The sequence below is a fragment of the Amphiprion ocellaris genome, chromosome 16 (genome assembly GCF_022539595.1).
Source record: "Amphiprion ocellaris isolate individual 3 ecotype Okinawa chromosome 16, ASM2253959v1, whole genome shotgun sequence".
Taxonomy (NCBI): domain Eukaryota; kingdom Metazoa; phylum Chordata; class Actinopteri; family Pomacentridae; genus Amphiprion; species Amphiprion ocellaris.
Window position 1 is genome coordinate 13,818,984 of NC_072781.1, and position 18,957 is coordinate 13,837,940.

The 18,957-nt window shown below is 42.4% G+C and overlaps 2 protein-coding genes across 2 annotated transcripts; both read left to right on the plus strand.

Annotated features, from left to right (window-relative positions):
- The first annotated feature begins 34 nt into the window (after positions 1-34).
- Positions 35-14,140, plus strand: tarbp1 (TAR (HIV-1) RNA binding protein 1). Its single transcript, XM_023261790.3, has 29 exons — positions 35-1,057; positions 1,148-1,245; positions 1,341-1,410; positions 1,965-2,119; positions 2,233-2,285; positions 2,400-2,497; positions 2,588-2,723; positions 2,812-2,908; positions 3,815-3,904; positions 4,006-4,153; positions 4,240-4,506; positions 5,161-5,258; positions 5,371-5,529; positions 5,615-5,844; positions 5,962-6,205; positions 6,381-6,569; positions 6,694-6,893; positions 6,975-7,046; positions 7,179-7,299; positions 7,646-7,756; positions 7,837-7,986; positions 8,073-8,159; positions 8,251-8,456; positions 8,549-8,630; positions 8,728-8,899; positions 8,988-9,173; positions 9,789-9,913; positions 11,547-11,683; positions 13,415-14,140. The coding sequence occupies exons 1-29, from the start codon at positions 142-144 to the stop codon at positions 13,587-13,589; spliced, it is 4,872 nt and encodes a 1,623-aa protein (XP_023117558.3). The 5' UTR covers positions 35-141; the 3' UTR covers positions 13,590-14,140.
- LOC111562963 (5-hydroxytryptamine receptor 1D) lies at positions 14,085-16,758 on the plus strand. The gene is made up of 4 exons (XM_023261784.3): positions 14,085-14,222; positions 14,353-14,563; positions 15,017-15,177; positions 15,296-16,758. Exons 2-4 carry the CDS (start codon positions 14,401-14,403, stop codon positions 16,601-16,603), a joined length of 1,632 nt encoding a protein of 543 aa, XP_023117552.1. The 5' UTR covers positions 14,085-14,222; positions 14,353-14,400; the 3' UTR covers positions 16,604-16,758.
- The last annotated feature ends 2,199 nt before the right edge of the window (positions 16,759-18,957 follow it).

Below are 18,957 nucleotides of genomic sequence, written 5' to 3' on the forward strand. Positions count from 1 at the left end.
CCCACCTCTCGCGAGAGTGAGACGTTACGTTTGCGGAAGTTTACGTTCCGTTTTGGAAAACGTGCTGCTCATGGCAGCCGTGAGGAGAAGAGCCGGGTGTCTTTAGCTTCCGTCATCCTGACAGTATAATAGATACATACAATGTATTCCGTTTTAATGAACGCGCTTTTGTCCAGCTCTCCGGACTACGACGCTTTGTTTAAAAGTCTGTCCTGGCCGGAGGAGTCGTGGCCGGAGACGGAGCGGGTGGAAGCACTGACAGCTTTCATTGAAGGACTGGGACCACTTTTGGCAGACTCGATTCAATTTACAGAAGCAAAAAGACGCTGTGTTCAAGAAAAAATTGAGTCGGTTATTTGGACAAAATGTCTGCCTTTCCTCTCTAAAATATCAGCAGAAGCTGCTGAAGGTGCTCGCTGCAGGGAGAGTACAGCTGCCGCCTGCAGGCTTCTGAGTGTTTGCATCCCTCTTTGTAACGAGGAGGTTTGGAGGCGAGCTGTCTGCTTCGTCCTGCCGTCATTCCAGCTACCAGAAGAAGAGCTGCTGGGTCAGGGACGACTCAGTGTGGAGGTTGCCAGCGAAGTCCTGGCTGCTCTCATACCTTTTCTGTCAGCGGATGAAGCCCTCACACTCACCACCTTATCATCCGCTCTGTCATCCATCAGAACTCTCCCTGATGTGCTGGTTTCCAAAATCACAGTCAGGATTCTCTTAACTCTGCTGAGCTGCTGCAGCGGTGTGAGGTTAAAAAGCATCCTTAATGTGATCCTGGATGATCTGTACAGCTGGCACTCCACTGACCGCACACCTGTGGTGACAGAGCGGACCCTGCTGTGTCTGACTGCCCTGTCAGACCACCTCCTGAACCCTCACAGCCTTCCCTCTTCCTCCTCGGAGCCTGATCCTCGTCTGTCCCTACAGTTCTGGAGGATGGTCCAGGATGGACTGATTCACAGAGACAGTGTGTCACGTAAGAGGGCATTGTACCTGCTGAAAAGGTGTGCAGCCCTGTCAGAGGAGGAGGGCTTGAACTGTCCTCTGTCTCCATCAGAGGAAGGTAAAATGCTCAGATTTCCTCACACTGTACCACCTTTAAATCACTTGTGTTGTAAGGTTTGTTATTGAACTCTTCTTGAAACGTCTGCAGATGACACCTTATTTAAATGGGTACCTGACAAGAGCAAATTGCTTAGAGAGTTCTGGGAGGATTATGCACTGGTGATGGAGACTCTGGAGGAAAACCAGGTAGGAAATCCCAACTAACTGCCTTTTCACTCTTTATTCAGAATTTGGTGTCATGGTGCAGCTTTTACTCATCCTTGTCTCATTTTCCTCTGCAGGTTCACGTCGTCCGACCAGTTTTAAACAGAATAGACATGCTGATCCGAACAACAGTGAATGATAATCAAGGTAATACTAGAGTTGAGCAAAGCAAGGAATCACTTTTGTATTGTTTTTAAAAGTTTGGTGAAAATCCTTTTGTACCTCTTTTAATTAAATTTGTTTATTTGTATGGCTTTCTTTAAATGTTGATTGGATGTAGCAATAAATCCATCCCATTAATTCTATGAATCAAAAAGACTGAAGTGATCATAATCAGAGTTAAATTGAAGTTAACTATAATAAGCAAATGTAAATATGTTAAATATAATAACCTACACAGGTATTTATTCATTGAAAATTCAATAAAGATGCAGAAGTAGTTCAGCACAGAAGTGTTCTGGGTCTTGGGCAACCCATAAACAGAGGCTATTGTCCCTGACGCAGCGGCCACGGGTTCGAGTCCAACCCACGGCCATTTGCTGCATGTCCTCCACTTGCTTTCCCCCCATGTTTCCTGTCTCTCTCTCCACTGTCTGCTATAATAAAGGCGAAAAAAAACGCCCCAAGAATTTATTTAAAAAGAAGTGTTCTGCGTCTCAACATGGTCTCTTCTTCATGCCAGTGCTCTGTCTGTATTGCAGCTCCAGGTCAAAGCCTTTTCCACCCATCCTGGCTGCTCTGCGTGTACCAGCGGATGTTCCACAGCGAGAATAAATCCTTAATGAGAGAAGGAGTTTGTCATCTGCTCGAACTGCAGGTCCTCCAGCAATCAGCCTTTGCTTTGGCCTTTTCTCAGGTATAGGCTCAGACACAGTTTAGTCATTCAGACTTATTCGGACACCTTAACCAAAAACACTTAAAGTCAAACCTATTTATGCAATTTTTCTCTTCTGTTGCATTGCTCTGAAGTTTATCGTTGGCCCCTTTATGGATGTTCTCTCCGAAACGTCACTCTTCCACAGGTGAGGATTTAGAACCAGTTAACCAATTAAAATAAGGGCGATATGGTGCAGGGATTATGCTATTGAGTGTTGTTTGCATCAGACTTAAGTAACTAATTGTCTGTCCACATGTAGGTCAGTTGGACAGAATGTAGGAGACTGTCCTGAGCTGGCCGTTAAACTCCAAGTCTTTATGGCCGCCTTCTTCAATAGCCTGCCATCAGAAAGTAGAGGTACAGAAGCCACAGATAATACACGTTAACAAAGCTCCGACTCATTATGAAATTACCTTCCCAACTCCGGCTGTTGTGTTTGTTTTGCAGGTTGTGTGTTGCTGCAGCTGATTCAGCAGCTGAGTTCGAAGCACTGGTGTGCAGTACCGCTCCTCTTCCTCTCTCAGGCTCTATCCAATCTCCAACCAAGTCCACTGCTGGAGATCAGTGGACTCACAGCTTTAAGGTAACTCATCATGTTTACAGACAGACAGACTGTGTTGCTGCTGGTTGCGCTTGACAAGGAGGTTGATTTTGTCTGTGGTTTTTTGCAGAGAGGTGCTGCGCTGCACTATGATCACTCATCAAGTTCTGCTGAGAGGAGCTGCCCAGTGCTTTCTGTTGAACAGCGCCCTCTGTCTTACAGTAGTGGTAAGACAGAAATAGTGCACAGAGTGAAAGAGAAATAACAAATGAATAAACATATTTCTATCCAAAATTGGGCATTATTTTTACAGCAATTGGACTGAAGAGGAAACACAATGGATATCAAAACACATGGAAATATTTCAATATAAATAACAGAAAAATGCACAATTATAAACAAAATGCAAAAAAATTATCACTGAACTTATATGGTGTGCAAAGTTGAGGAGAGACCTTTCAGCATGACAGCAAGATTGTAAACAGCATTTGACCAAAGCTTATAACGTTTTTAATATGCAGTCTATTGCTGTGTAAATGAGTATGACTTTAGTTCATCAGCACCTCTGTGGCCATGCTGTGACCACACAGGTGCTGATGCAAAAGCACAGTATAAAGTTATGTTCAGGCAATAAACTGATTAGTTGATCAACAGAAATTTAATTAAAAACAATAATCAGAACTCAATCATTTAAGTCACTTATCAAACACATTAAAAAAAATGTGTTTCATTTGTCATTTTCTCATTTTTTGTAATTGTAAACCGATTACCTTTTGATTTGGTGATTTTTATTAAAAATTGAAGTCACTAAAATAACCAACCATTTAAATGATCTGTAGCTGCAGCCGAGTGCGAGGCTGATATCACTAAAGCAATGAAAGCATACACGAAAATGTACGCAACCCTGAAGGAAAACTATTTGGCAGTGGGGATCATTGGTTCCTCATTAACCTCCCGCAGAAATAAGATATTTGCTGAATACCACCCCAAATTATGACATCATAAACATGTATTAGGTTAAACTAATACCTGTGACTCATTCAACAAAAATAAATTACTTGTTGGACTGTTGTTGTTGTTGTTGTATTCTTTTAAAGATGTGGAGTTTTCATGCATTTATTTATGTTTTTCAGAGCGCAGTGACCCTGGATGATGTTTTTAGCTTTCTGATGCATTTCCGTGCAGATGAGTCGCTGTGTAGAGGAACGCAGCTTTGGAATCAGGTACGCTGTATCCCCAAGACGGATGAAGGAACAGTCGTAACATGCTGAGAAGTTGTATGGTTGACTAATCATCATCTTGTATATCTGCAACATCACTGCAGTTGTGTACCTGGCTATTGGACCATGAAGACAGTTTCAAACCCAGGATTATGGATGGAGGTTGCTTTGCTGCTTCTTCAAATACAGAAACTGTAAGAGCTTATGTTCAAGATGAGATACTCGCCTATCTCCGAGTCCCAGCTAGCACAGGTAAGTCTAAAGTGAGGCAGTTATCAATAATGATAGTGATTCTTTTTTTAAAAAAATTTTATAAAATCAGTGTCTTTTCTCCCTAGGTCAGTCTGAGAGGTTGCCTGACCCCAGAGAGGCTGATAAATTGGCCAGGGCCATTCTGCTGTGTGTGGACATGGAGAGGAGCCGAACTGGAGCGGAGATCAGTAACAATCTGCAGTCTTTGCTGTCTCCCCTGGTGGACACCCTGAGCAGAGTCAGCACCAATATCTACCTGCCTCTGCGGAAGAGTGACAAGGGCCTGCAGCTTGCACTCCGACTGTTCCAGCTCGGAGCAGTGCCAAACCGTCAGGTCGTTGGAGTGCAGCAAGGTTTGTAAAGATAACACAGATTCATTGTTACAGCTGTCAGGGCTGCGCTCATGTGTATGCAGCAGGTACAGTAGATGGACAGCTGCATTCAGTCCATGAACAAAGCATTGCACAACTTTTTTTCTTGGTGCTTTATTAGAAACAAATTGCAGAAAAAAATCTGTTTATTCAAGTTTTGCAAGTTTGCAAATGATATGGTTTCCTCTCATTGAAAAGCATCTGTGGGGATTCTGACATTTTATAAAAAGAAATCAGCATCATTTCAGGGATTCTTACTACGTGGTGTGATATTTTTTCTTATGTCGTATTCTGAGTTATGCTCTTAATGCTCTTGAATCTTGCACATGAATCCTTTTATCCATAGATTTGTCTCTACTCTTTTCTTTTTCACTCAGTTGGTAGTTTGCAGAATTTACCATTAAGACCTTCTTAACATCATTTGATCCAAGGTTTGATCGAAGACTGAGATAGATAAATGTTAATCATCAAATGACCTGACCTAACCTTCTCAGGTCACTCTTATTGATTTATACTCATTTTCTTCCTTTCTTCCTTTGCTGCTGTGGCCACAACTCTCCTTGTCATGTTTTATACATTGAAGGGCTCGGGAGCATTTGAAATCAAACACTTCTTACCTCGCTGTCTTTTTCACAGAGGATAGTGTGATGGTTGCCATGGAGAAGGTCATTTTTGAACATGTCGTTCCAGTCCAGGACTTTATCTTGAGGCGGCTGTGTGGGGAACTGCAGGAGGTAAGCAGCAAGTCAAACAAGTCACCTTCACTCCAGTTACATAGATGCCCCTTGTGGCTGGCTCTGATGTGTGAATGTGATGTGATGGTTTTTTTTAAATTTTTTTCTACAGCTGTTTGATGTAGAGCGAGCAGAGCTGTATGTCTGTGTCCTGAAGCAACTGGTTGTCATGTGCAGTTCTGCACCAGGGCACCACAATAGGATTCAGCAGAACGGTTTCCCTAAACTCATCAAATACAGCCTCATGGTCCTGCAAGAACCCAGCCAGCAGGTACGGGCCCCTTTCATTAGGCAGGAATTTCATTATTCAGTTTAGTTGCTCAGCTATTCAGCAATGATCGTTTTTCCATTGCCAGGTACCGTCTGTGGCAAACCAGGTGTCTAGAGCGGTTGCTATGGCATCCCTGGCCATGGTGTGTGGTCTTATGGAGGAGAAACTGATTGTCATGCGATCAGAGACTGTTGCTGCTCTGCAGTCACTGAATGATTACTTTTACAGTCCAGTTTCCTCTTCCTCACAAAGACAAGCATGTCTCGGAAATGTCAATAAACACCTACTGAAACCACAGATAGAAGACTACTCAATGTTAGTGGGAACATTTTATTACCATTATGACAGAAAACAACAATAGATATTACAATTCAGGATAGAAATATACTGTTTATAAGTGTCAGGCTGCCTTTTTTTTTCTTTTTTCTGTAGTGATCTCGAAGCACAAGGCCTTCTGCAGCAGGACTGGGGACGCATCGCTGCCAATTTTCTGCGGGACCAGTGGATTTGTCTGAACTTCCTGATCAAGGCTGTTGGGATTCCTGAGTCTCTGGCGATTCTCAAAACATCTGAGACTCTCAAGGCCGCTCTGAGTTGCAGTGTTGAGGCTTTGGCTCTGCTTCCCAGCGACCTGGTGCTGCCTGTGCTCACATTTATGGAGACTGTGCTGCCAGAAGTGAGTCTCACTCAACTTGGTACAGATTTAGGCAGTAAGAAAGTGGTGTTTGACCGTAGCTTGGAGTTAGAGTTCTTTGTGAAGTACCTTTTAGTTGTTATTTTAAAAAATAAATCTCATCAGAACTGCGGTAGAATCTGCTAAAATGTGTGTTTTGATGACATTTTGATTGCAGTTGGTGCATGATGAGGAGGCCCTCTGTGTGGAGGCTGTGAATCTGAGCTGGGAGCTGGTGCAGGGTCTGAGTACTAACGCTCATGACTTCTGGCCAGCCCTCAAAGGCTTCATTTCCATGGCTTTCCACCCTAAACTGCTAAAGTTGACACATGCTCAGACTCCGACCCTGACAGCCATCTTGAAACAGGTGATTCACATTAATCCAGTTGACTTAGACAGAAACGAGCCCATTAATTTGCAGATTAAACATACATTTTCTCCACTATATACATGTATATACAGCGTGTGAGGAATTGTCCCTTTGTTTTTAGATTGCCATGGAGTTGATGGAGCTGTCTCAGTCGAAGAGTGGCGTGTTCGGTGTGCTGCTTCAACACTGCTGTCACACGTGGCTGCCCACAGATCGAGGCAGCGGTGAGCCGGCTGACGCTGCTTTTTCGAGCGTTTTCAGTCACATCGACATCGTCAGCGAGGCTTGTGTCTACGGGCCGGTGTTCCGCAGAGATCAACGGTACGTCTCAGCAGCATTTCTCAGATTCCCTCGGCTGTCTCTCAGAGCTGTTTTAACTGTTTCACCTTGCTCTTTTAAAAGACTCATCCAGGATGTACAAATATATGTGGAGCGTCTCGGTGAAAAGTGTGCAGCTAATGTTGCAGTTACAAGGTGAGCTATAATTCTCCCAAGTGTAATTTGCTTCACCTCTGTCCCTATTTCTGTATTTTAACGTACAGCCACTAGAGGTCTCTCTTGTTGTGTAGACATTTTCACAGCTAATCCACTGCTTTTACTCTCCAGTGATAACAGGGATGATCAGTTGCCTCGCACATGTATATTGGCTTTTCTTAGCCGCCTGGATCCCTCTAATGAGCAGCATGAAAAACTAATAGAGGAGCTGGTTTTGGATTTGTTGAAAAAGGTAGGTAATAGATTACCTTCCCAATCCCAGTATGGAATCTATTCATCACCTAGGCTTTAAGGATTTTTTTTTTTTTTGGCAAATATCTGAATTTCTGTTTTTGTTTAAGAATTTTGAAAAGAATGAAGAGATGAGCTGAGCAAATTATACATAATTTATTTGTGTTTTGTTCATGTATGGCCATAAGCACCTGTTTTGCTATGTGATATTTTATTTGCACTTCATATTTAGGGCATTTTTTTCATTAGCTAGCAAATAAATATCCCTCACAATTAATTTAATTCACACAATTAACACTTGACACCATTTTCAATTATCTTTTCTACTCCTCACTTTATCTCCTCAGGATAATGGCATATCAAAGTCAAAAGTGCGTTACTATAGCAACTCCCTGCAACATCGTGTTAAAAACAGAGTATGGCAAACACTGCTGTTGCTGCTGCCCAAACTGAGAGAGGTAAGACAGTTACACTTTCCCTTACAATTACGTAAAAAAACAGTGCTCAGAAAGTGTTTTTCTTGTGTCTGTGCCTGCAGGAGTTCGTTGGCACTTTGGTTGAACGTGTGTTTGAAGCTGGATTTTGCAGCAACCAGGCCTCAGTCAAGTACCTGATCGAGTGGATGATGATTCTAATCCTTTTTCACTATCCACAACACATGGACAGCTTTTGGAGCTGCTTCAACATGGTCAGCATCTATTTTGGGCACATGTCTACCAGAAAATAATGCAAAAGTAGACAGTAAAATGACTAATTTCTGTGTTTTCTGTACAGGATCACGAACAGACCAAGACAAGCGTCTGCACCTTTTTATCAGTTCTGGTACATTTCAGTGTCATCATTCCTCATCTTAAGGATAAGGTAAAGCCTTTGATGTTTTTTTTTCCACTCAAACTCCATTCTTCTCATATCACGTTAGTATTTACAATATCTTTTTCCCTGTGTGTTAAAGTCAGTGCAGTTGCGTAAAGCACTAGACGTCATCCTGCAGTCGTGTTTCAACCATAACTTCAGCGTACGCCTGTATGCCTTACTGGCCCTGAAGAGAGTGTGGAGCCTGGCAGAAAACCAGGCAGAAGAAGAGGCCGATGCTTTAGGAGGCTTGTCCTCTGTGATCAGGGCCTGTCTGAACCAGGCTGAGGCCATGCAGAGCACCGGGTGAGAGCAGAACACCTGCAATAGCTGCATAAAGTTTGTTGCAAAAATGCTAATGTGCTTATTTGCATATGTGTTTGCTGTGTCACATTTAGAAATGCCAACAAGAACTGGATAAGGATTCAGGAGCACTTCTTCTTTGGTGCCTTTCATCCTATCAGGGATTACAGTGTTGAGGTGCGCTAATATGTTGAAAAGTAAACAGAAGAAGAAGCCTGCTAAAATACAGGCTCACAGTGAATCATACTTGTTTCTTTCCTTTTTGCTTTCTCAGACCATCTTCTACACGTTTCCCAGTCTGTCAGAGTTGGCCGACGATGAGTGGATTCCAACCTGGAAGTTTGAGAAGCTGTCATGTTTCTCTGAAAGTCCGTGTTTCCCTTTGAGAAATCCTGCTCCCGACTTGAACCAGCTCCAGCCTGGAGACTGGATTCAACAAGACAGAAGTATAGTAGTACCTCTCACAAGACAACCACACTCTCCCACAATCGTATGCCAGCTCTTACTGAGTGGTAATGATGTTTTATCTTCCAGGTGAGCAGGATAAGGAGGAGCGCTGGGCCGAGGTGCAGAAGAAGATCACCCCCTGGAGGTTGGGGATTCAGGAGCAGGAGGCTGAACTTCAGCTGGTTCCACCACAGAGGGCTGCTCGACTGGGCAAGCTGCACGGCGCCCTGCTAGTTGTGGCTTCACTTATAGACAAGCCCACCAATTTGGGAGGTCAGGAGCAGCACAACCTATTCCATCATTTCTCATTTTTATCATTCGTGTACTCTGGAAATGGCATTAAAATGTCAGTGAATTTCTCCTTGATTTGTGTCATTCGGTTTCCCAGTAGTGAGCTTGACAAATAATTCAATCATAGCTTCCACCAAAAGCACTTGAACCTCTTATCAGGCCTCAGACAGTGATCGCCCGGCTTTCATCATAGACACATATTTTATGTTCTCTGCAAATGTACTCCGACGCTTTTGTCTCAGACGATACAGGGCTGAAACAATCACAATTTGTTTATAGTAGAAAAGATCCATTTTCAAAACCAATATTGATACTGGGTGATGTAACATAGCCTTGGCCACTCTGTAAATGTTTCACTTGAAATCGCCCACTCAATTGTTAATGCTGGTCTAGTTTTTTTTATTATTTTTTTTTTGTATGTCTGTGCCCACGATGATAAACTCTGTATGCTGAGTCATTCCGGCCACAGATGTCATAGCAAGTGTCATGGAGCATTTATTTTCAGAAGCATGCTGATGTCATGGCAATCCAGAGTTCATAAGTCAAATGGATGTTACATTGGCTTTGTCTTCATGCATTTGTTTGTTGTTGTTTTAGGTCTGTGTCGGACATGCGAGATATTTGGTGCCAGCGCTCTGGTACTGGACAGCCTCCGCCACGTCAATGACAAACACTTCCAATCCCTGAGCGTCTCATCTGAACTCTGGCTTCCTTTGTTAGAGGTGAAGTACATAAAATCTACTCACTACCTCACTAATTGTACTGGTATGAACATGATGGATGATGTAGTCTTAGAGGTCCTATATGGGGAAAATCTATTTTTGTAGTGTTTTATTGTTGTTGCTAAATTTAAAATACCTGGGTCGTGAGTAAAAGTTCTGCTGTTGGCTGCAAGAGTGAACACAAGAGTTTTCATGCAGTCCCAGCATCTTATGAGTTGAAGATCCAGTGGATTACTTTTAATTTTGGTGGCAATGTCACCACAACACTCTGAAAATCATTTGTGTTAGCACATTGTGCAAGTGCTGTGATTAACGTTAGCAGTAGCTTTCATGAGCACATGCCCACGGGTCAGAGTTTTGCATCTGTTTGCTGCTGTCCTGAGAGAGTCTTCTTCCTGAACGGGGTGTGGACAGCAGCAGCTTAACTGAATTTAAAGCTACAAACAGCCCGTTTAGAACGCAACTTAAACCAGGGCTTACACAGTCATGGTGAAATGAACTGTCTCTGTGGTCACTTGAGCTGAAAATAGTAAAAGGCAAATTCTGGGGACATGTGAGACTTTTATTAATTTGCTGAAAATAGGCATAACATGGGACCTTCAAAGACTGAGTTGACATGGTTAGCTGGGGGTTAAAATAATCCTCATTACATGCACACCGCATCCAAAACAGTTGGAATGCTGTTGCCAGTACAGTGGTACGATGAAGTTCTCCTCATATCTTCCTGTTTGTGCTGTGACCAAAAAAACTGTCAAGAGACCTGCTGGCATCTTTTTGAAATTCCAAACTTCTTCATATTTTTAAAATTTCTGGCTTTAGTACAACAACTATCAACATGGTATATTGTAGGCAAACAGTAAATCTTCTCATGAAGCCTTAAATTAGGCACTGTGAAACTTACTGATTAGCTGATGTCCCTCCAAGTCTGGAGCATCTTTTCATCCACCATGTGGAGCAGCTGATTGTGACATTACAGTGTGACAGCTTGGAGCAGTTTCCCACATATGATGTATTCCCATCACAATATTATTGTCTGAGACCCTTTAACCCTTGGATCAAAACCCACCAGTGGGTTTTTAAAGGCATGATGTCTTTACAAAATGGCCAAAAAAATTACATTTATCAAAGCCAGAAACTATAAATTGAGGGAGTCTGTTTAATCACAAAAGTCACGAAATTGAGGGAGTCAGTCCTGAACTTTTTTCAAGTGATAAAAGTTCAGGACTTTTTCACTGAAATTGATTGATTGCAGTCTGTGTATTGAAACAAATTTAAAAAGGAAAGGCTATTAAAACATCTATACTATGTAGTGTCATATTTTGTCTTTCCATTATTGGTGACATCTGTGGGAACTGTTGTTTCTTTTTTTTGAGTTCTCTCTACATATAGTCATGGTTGTGCTGTTTCTATAGAGGAGCAACACTTTGATTTGCAGTATAAAATGACCTCACATTGAGTGGAAAATGTGACAGGAGCAGAAAACACCCAGAAACTGCTTCGGACTCAGATAGTTAAAAAAAATTAGATTGTGTTAAACATACTGACCTCCATTTAAATATGTTTTTAACTCACTTTGATTGCTCCTTGTTTGTCCCCATCATCACTAACATCATACACTGTATATGTCCTTTAGGTGAAGCCAGTGGAGCTTACTGACTTCCTGCAGGTTAAGAAGAGTGAAGGATACTGTATTGTTGGTGTGGAGCAGACAGCCAACAGTCACAGCCTCCAGGACTACCAGTTCCCTGAGAAGACTCTGCTACTTCTGGGGTACAGCAGCCTTAAACACTTCCAGTTAGTGAAACCATTAAAAAGGCTCCAAGACCTGTTTTTCTGTCGTTAACACACAACCAGTTGTGCATAAATGCATGCAAGCCTCTGTCTTCCCATGCCCTTGTGACTCTCACATAGATAAAGGTGTTAGCTGACGAGGCTATTTAACGTTATCTCACCAGCTTAGTGTGATTCCCTGTGGGGATTGAACATCTCCTCTCCATTGTGTACCTGTCGGGGCATGCTGGGCTATAATTGGCTCTCCCAGAGGAGGAGGAGGAGAGCAAAGGAAATAAATTACAAAAACCAATACAAGCAGTGCAATGACAGCAGAAGAAATACATTAACCTTTGTTTAGTGTTGTTCGCAACGCTGCCCCGTGGCTTCCATTAGTTTGGTCACCGTGACACAAAAAATCATTTGTAGCTACTCAAAGAATAGAAGCATGTGCAACAGTAGCCGCACGATTCACTCTCCTCGCTAAACATGTTTTGCAATTTTGCAGCCGACCTGGCACAGAGGAAGGAATTAATATTGATCCCTTCTGTGTAGGTGTCCTGTTTTGTTTTACCTCGTTCAGTCACAGAGGTGTGAGCAGCACTGTTAGCTTAAACACCCCATGTGTGAGTTCAATCTTGAGTGCTTTCACAGCTGTGCTCCCCTCAGCTCAGCATGGCCCAGCTCTAATTTCTCATCAGGTCGCTTTTATCTCACCCACTTGTACTCAAGATAAATGTAGCTCATCAAATCACGATTTCTTACTGTGTGGCATCCTCTGTAGATTTGAACCCCAAACTCATTACCTCTTTATGTTTGCTTTGCATGTCCCATATTGCTGGAGCTCGGTATATGCTCAGTTGATTAGAGCTTGAATTGCTCTTGGACTTGCACTCGTGTCATCTGTGTTATGAGCTTATTGCTCATAATTGTGAAGACTTGAGATTAAATAAAGAGTAAGTTGGCTGCTCATGGTAAGGGCTCTTAAATTTAATCACACGGATGTCGTCATGAAGCCAAATGAAAGATCCATTTGCAAAAATGTTAAGTTTAGTGTATATACTATACTATACATTGCTTTCAGATTGACTGCAAATGATGGGATGTTATACGGTATATAAGATATAAAAGCGATTTTGTTTAGACATAGTGCAATACACATCCTGCAGTTGATCTGGGTAATTATGTGATTTAATTTAGAAAACACAGTAGCATGTTCTGAATGACCCAACTACTGAAAATATAGTAAACAGCCTGTTCTTGAGGGTTAGTCTAGATTTATGCAAGTGTTTTTGTGTGTTTTGTCTGTTGGTCTAAATTCTCTTTGGGAAGCTTTTTCATCCTGAAAAGAAAAAATCTTCAGGGTAAACAATGAGTCTTTCCAATTGAAGGCATTCCATATTTTGGTAAATATTATTTTGGCATTCTTGCCAGTGGTTTGATGTAAAGATGTGTGCATAACTGGCTAGCTCAGCTTAGAAAAAAAGACTGGAAACAGGGAAAACAGGTAGCCGGACACTTCTAACGCTCAGTAATTTAGAGGTGTTGGTAGGTAGATTTTGTTACCTTCGACAAGCAATTTTCCAAAGTCTGGCTAAATGAATCATCTTGTATTACTTACAAATGTGTTAGTTTCAGCGGTAGATCTTAATGTATACTTGATGTTAAAGTTCCTTTTTACTTTGCTACATTCTGCAATATTTAATTTCTTTTTCACTTTCCCTTTTGCAGCAATGAGCGGGAAGGTATTCCTGCCAACTTGCTCCAAATGTTGGATGTGTGTGTGGAGATCCCTCAGCAGGGTGTGATCCGCTCTCTCAACGTGCATGTGAGCGCTGCCCTGTTGATTTGGGAATACACTCGACAACATCTCACCTCAGCTGAGATCAACTCAAAACGCAAGTGAAGAAGAAGCCAGCAGCACAGCCTGACATGACATCACACCACCAGATGTTGACCTCGCTTGTCCTCCTCTGGTGGCGCGTCAGGGGAGAGTTGAAATGAAAGTGTGAGCTTCAGCTACTGTCTGAAGTTTCTGCACACTTTTCAGGGCCTGACTTTCGGACTCTACCCTTTCAGGTTTCATTGTGGTCAGCAGTCATCAACACTGCTCTTGTGCCTTAATGAGAGCCATGAATAAAGCTCAGTTCTGGTTATTACATCTAAATGTGCCACTCGGCATGCTATTATATTAATGGAGGGAGTGCTGATTAAGCAACAGCATAAATGGAAATGTTCTCCTTTGAGGAAGAACTGTTTTGTTTATGTGAGCTTTTAGTTTTTGCCTCAGAGCATCAGGACTGGGTTATAATGTTCACACCCAGTGGATTCTGCTCTCAGTATAGCATTTGTATTAGCATGATTTTCAGTATTCCTAGTGTTTTTATTGCAGTTTATGACTTAAAGATGTCATTTTTAAAAACATAGTGAAATAAATAAATACTATACTTTTAATAATTTCTTTGCCTTGTTCTTTCATGATTGAATACAGATCAAGATGACAGCAGTAACAAAAGAAGCAGTGAAAGGGTTAAATCAGGTACAGTAGGTGTTCATGTATCCTCCTCCCTCCGTTTAAAACCAGCTGGTTCACATGGAGACCGTCCAGGCAGAATGGGAGCAGATGGAGCACATGCGATGACAGTAATTTCTTTTTCCATCTAATCAAGCTTGTACGTGACTCATGATGTGAGGATAGCAGCTAATTCAGGGGGGTTATGGACAATCTGGATGTCTCCTGGTCGGAGCCCAGATCACTTCTGCAGGCGGCAGCAGTGATCAACGTGAGCCTGGCTAAGGACACCGAGGTTCGGATGTCCAAGAGGACTCAGCTGGTCCTGGAGATTCTTATGGTGCTGATGTGTTTGGGCGCTGTGACAGGTACAGACATGCTGACTGGGTGACACTTTATCTTTTAAAGCATCTACAAAACCTGAAAGGTCCTTGGAATTTTTTTTTTTTTTTTGATGACAATAATACTTTTAAGAAAAAATATATTAATTCTCTGTGACGCTTCCTTGTTTCAGCACCCCAGTAATATCACGATTTACATTTCGCATTTTATCTGTATTTTGTTGAAATACATTCAAAGAAGTGTTAGGGGATCTTGGGGAAACTTTTGATATTTTCTAACTCTTTATAGTTTTGTAGCCTAACCACCAATAAGAACAAATCTGTCTCCCTGTCTACAATTTTCTGAACTCAGTAGTTAAATCACAGGATATTACTGTGGGGATGGTGTCTCTGTTGCTGGGTTTCACATGGAAAAGATGTTTGTGCAGTCTAGAATCCACCCTGACCTCTGTGTCTGCGTGTTGTTGAATCTCTGTGCAGGTAATATCCTTGTCATTGTTATTGTGGCTGCGACCAAGACTTTCCACTCGGTGACATCAGTGCTGATCATGAACTTGGCCATCAGTGACCTGCTGGTGGGCATCGGAGTCATGCCTTTTGTTGCTCTGTCCATTATGAACCACAGATGGATGGATTGTACGGTAGGTCAGCTCTCTTCAGTGGTATAAAATGTTTGACCTATAGCTAACTTGCCTTTACATCTGTTTTCCTTCGATGCATTGAGTGTGCATGTGTTTCTGTGCCTCTCCTGTCTGATAGGACCTCTGTTTGTACGTGGGTTACACCTCCTCTGTGTACTGCACGGCCTCTGTACTCACACTAGCTGCTATTGCCCTTGACCGCTACCACTCCATCATAGACTGCCTGCGCTACAGCTCCCGATGCACCCTGTGGAGGATCTACGCTGTGGTGCTGTGGATCTGGCTGCAGGCCTTGGCCACCAGTTCTCCTCCACTGCTGGGCTGGAGCTCCATCAGCTTTGTGGTTCCAATGTACAGCTGTGCAGTCAACTGGGCCAGCAGTCCCAGCTACACTGCTTTCATGGCTGCACTCTCCTACCTCATACCTGCAGTTGTCATCCTCTTCTGCTATGTGAACATTGTCAAGGTGGCTCGCAGCCACGCCAGGAGGATTCATACACTGGAGGACTCTGTCCAGCGCAGCAGGAATCCATGCTCTGCTTTTCCTCCCGATGATTCATCTCACCAGCACTGTGAGAGCCTCCACAGCCCCTCCACACTCATCTATCACGTAAGCGGACAGTTTGTATCTGAAGTCACTACAGAGGAGAGGAATTTTATCAACTCTGCTCTTCCAGGTGCTACTACAGAGCAGAGCAACCCTGCATGCAGACGTCTTTTCTCCTTTCTGGCTCAGAGCACCTCCCAGCCCACTCTGCAGAACTCCCAGCAGCACAATCACGGAGTGTTGCGTCTCTTCCTGGTCATCTCAGCTTTCTTTCTCTGCTGGACACCATACATAGGCGTGGCCCTGATTCAGGCCACAGAAACTGCCATTTCAGGCCAATCCAACCTTGTCCCTGCCTCCGTTGTTACTTTTTCCTACTGGCTGGTGCTGCTGAACTCTGATATCAATCCTCTATTGTACGCTCTGCTTAGCAAGCGTTTCCAGAACGCTCTGCAGGGACTGAGGCAAAAAATAAGAGCTCGTATGGGCAGAGTGGTGGGCAGAGAAGGGGAGGTCAGAGCGGAGGGGGATGAAGGCAGGAGCAGTGATCCATGCACTCTGACCACCACCAATCCCAGTCCACCCTCCAGCTTAGAAAGCGTGACCAGTGACAACTCAAAGTATTCCTCCTCCATTTTTACTGTTAGCACTGACTTCAAACATCATTCTGACGAAAATCTATGGAAGGTGTGTCATCCTGAAAATACCTCCCCACCCTCCGTGTGGCAGGATGCTGCTGGTGACAGAGTGGATCACCTGCAGGTTCCCTCTCGACCACAAGAGAGCAGCAGACTTCCTTTTTCTGCTCTGACTGAGGAGCGACAGGCTACTTTTTTCTATGGCCAGATAACAGTTAGAGTGGAGCATGATATTTGTTAATCTGATTTCTGCAGAGAATGTGGCTGAAAAATTATCAGCTGTCTCCTCAGATTGCAATTAACAGTTATTTATTTGTTTTGTACACATATTTTCTCAATAAATCATGATTTGTTTGGTCTATAAAGGTCAAAAAAAGGGAAATGTGCATCACAATTTCACAATTTGTGTATTGATTTCGTTTCTTTTGTCTGATAAGCAGTTCAAGTCTAAGAAATATTCGCACTTTAGAAGCTGAAATCAGTAATTTATCAGCACCTCAGCAATTATTCAATTATGAAAATAGTCCACCAGCTATTTGATCAGTCATATCAGATTTAAATTAGACGTGTCAAACTTTTACTGCACCAGGAAATTGCCTGCCACATCGGTTCGTGCTGTAAGCTCTGCATGGCTCTGACAGCTGATCTGACAGGTGAGGCAGCTGAAAGTACAACAGAACAAGATCCAGGGTCCGTGTACGGATCTGGTAATTGGATTTTCCGTTCTGAAACGGGTACTGAAAAACAAAAAAACGAGTGGTTATTTGATTTTCGTTTTAAAATACAAAGATTAAAATACAAGGCGTTTTTCCTTTTCATGATCAAAAAGGGATATAAGATTTTTTTAAATGCTTTGATTTTAGTTTTATATTTAGAATAACAAGAAAGTAAAATCAGTAAGAGACAGAAACGAAAAAAAGGTCAGTTTTTTTCATTTTCTGAGACCGGAAGTGGTCATCAGCAAGTGTGGAGCCAAACAGAGTACGGTGCATAGACTGTACATACATTTTTTTTCGTGAGTTTTCATGGTCATAATGAGAGATCAGGTGGCCGGTCTTAAAATAAATCAATATTGATTTTTTTAATAGAGCGTTAAAGTTTTGCGAAGCCAGGGGGCGGGACTACTTGATTGACAGTCCGGTCTGGAATGATTGACAGGTCCTATGGAGGAGGCAGCAGAGACTCTGTTCTCCTGGTTTGGATTAATTCTGATATAATGACTGTTGGTTTATTTATCGGTGGAGCAGCAGAACCTTTTCCACAGACAGTTTTTCTGCCCGTTGGCTTGTTTTAACCAGTTTTCTACCTTCGGCTGATTCTACCAGCAGACACTGAAAGGACTCTAATAGTTCGGTAAGTAAATGTTTATTTTCGTATCGGTGCCGCTTTTAATGCACTTTATATGCAGCTTTAGTGTCAGATGTAATGTGTGCCATGCACTTCAGATGTTGGTGGAGTTTGTTGCAGTGTGTGTTGACCAGAGAAGAAAGTTAGCATAGTAAATATTAGCTTTAATGTTAACGATGCTAACCGAGCTAGTTGCTCAGTCCTAGCCTGATTAAAGCTAACGTAGCATCAAGCTAATGTGTTGAGTTTCATGTAAACAGCTGAAGTGTGTTGTGTTCCTGTAATGTGGTTCATAAAACTGTGGCTGGTTGACATTAATGTAACATTCAGGAAACTTAAATGTGATTAAAACAATAACGTTAATGTTCTAGTTGTCAGTAATCAGCTTTAATTTGACACTAAAACAGACTGATAGTTTTAAATGACATCAGTTTCATTAATTTGTTGAAAATTGTCTCATTTGTTGTTGTGATTTTGCTGCTGATTCATTAAAAGCAGATGATCCATGTTGAAGATACGTTTAGTTCTAGTATCAGAAGTACAAGAAGGAAAATGGAAGTTTAGTTCTGCTACATCAAAGATTTCAGGATTAAAATAACTAAATGAGTCTTTATGCCTCAAACTTTATTTTTACAATGAAGGAATAATGAAATAATCACAGATAATAAAATATAAATAGCAGAGAAAACATGAGAGAATAATTTCCTGAAAAGTCTGTGAAGGAAAAGCAGCTTTTTATCCTGAAAGATCAGAATCAGCTCCAACATCTGCATCTGACAGCATCAAGTCAACCAGAAAGAAAAGAAAAAAGAAAATGACTTCTTTCTGATCACATCTGTTCCGCTGCTCACAGGCTGCTGCTGCTCACATTCTTCACATTTATAGTCCACTTTTAAAAGTTCAGCAGACAGGTGCTCTGCTTTGGAGTGTGACAATGTCATCGGTGATGTGGAGAGTGAAGTTTCCGTTTCACCCACAGCGTGCTTTAGGGCAGCCGGGTCGGACTTGATGTTTGAAATACTGACCGACAGCTCAGATTTAACTGTCTGTAGTTCCGTTTTGATGGATGTTAAACTTTCACTCAAAGCCGCCAGCAGCTGGGTCTTTAAAATAACCGCCGTCTCGTTACAGAGTGAAAGTAGCAGTTCCTCCTTAAGGTCAGAGATTGCAGCATCTGAGGGCCTCTTCAAAAGAAGATGTAGTTGATGAAGGCGTTCTGGAACAGGACCAGAAAGACCACGACCAAGC

Coding starts and splice junctions, on each gene's coding strand:
- LOC111562963 (XM_023261784.3), top strand. CDS start 14,401: ATGGACAATCTGGATGTCTCCTGGTCGGAGCCCAGATCACTTCTGCAG. Junction 14,564..15,016: donor GTGTTTGGGCGCTGTGACAG/GTACAGACATGC, acceptor ATCTCTGTGCAG/GTAATATCCTTGTCATTGTT. Junction 15,178..15,295: donor ACAGATGGATGGATTGTACG/GTAGGTCAGCTC, acceptor CCTGTCTGATAG/GACCTCTGTTTGTACGTGGG.
- tarbp1 (XM_023261790.3), top strand. CDS start 142: ATGTATTCCGTTTTAATGAACGCGCTTTTGTCCAGCTCTCCGGACTAC. Junction 2,498..2,587: donor CCTGCCATCAGAAAGTAGAG/GTACAGAAGCCA, acceptor TTTGTTTTGCAG/GTTGTGTGTTGCTGCAGCTG. Junction 5,259..5,370: donor TGTGTGGGGAACTGCAGGAG/GTAAGCAGCAAG, acceptor TTTTTTCTACAG/CTGTTTGATGTAGAGCGAGC.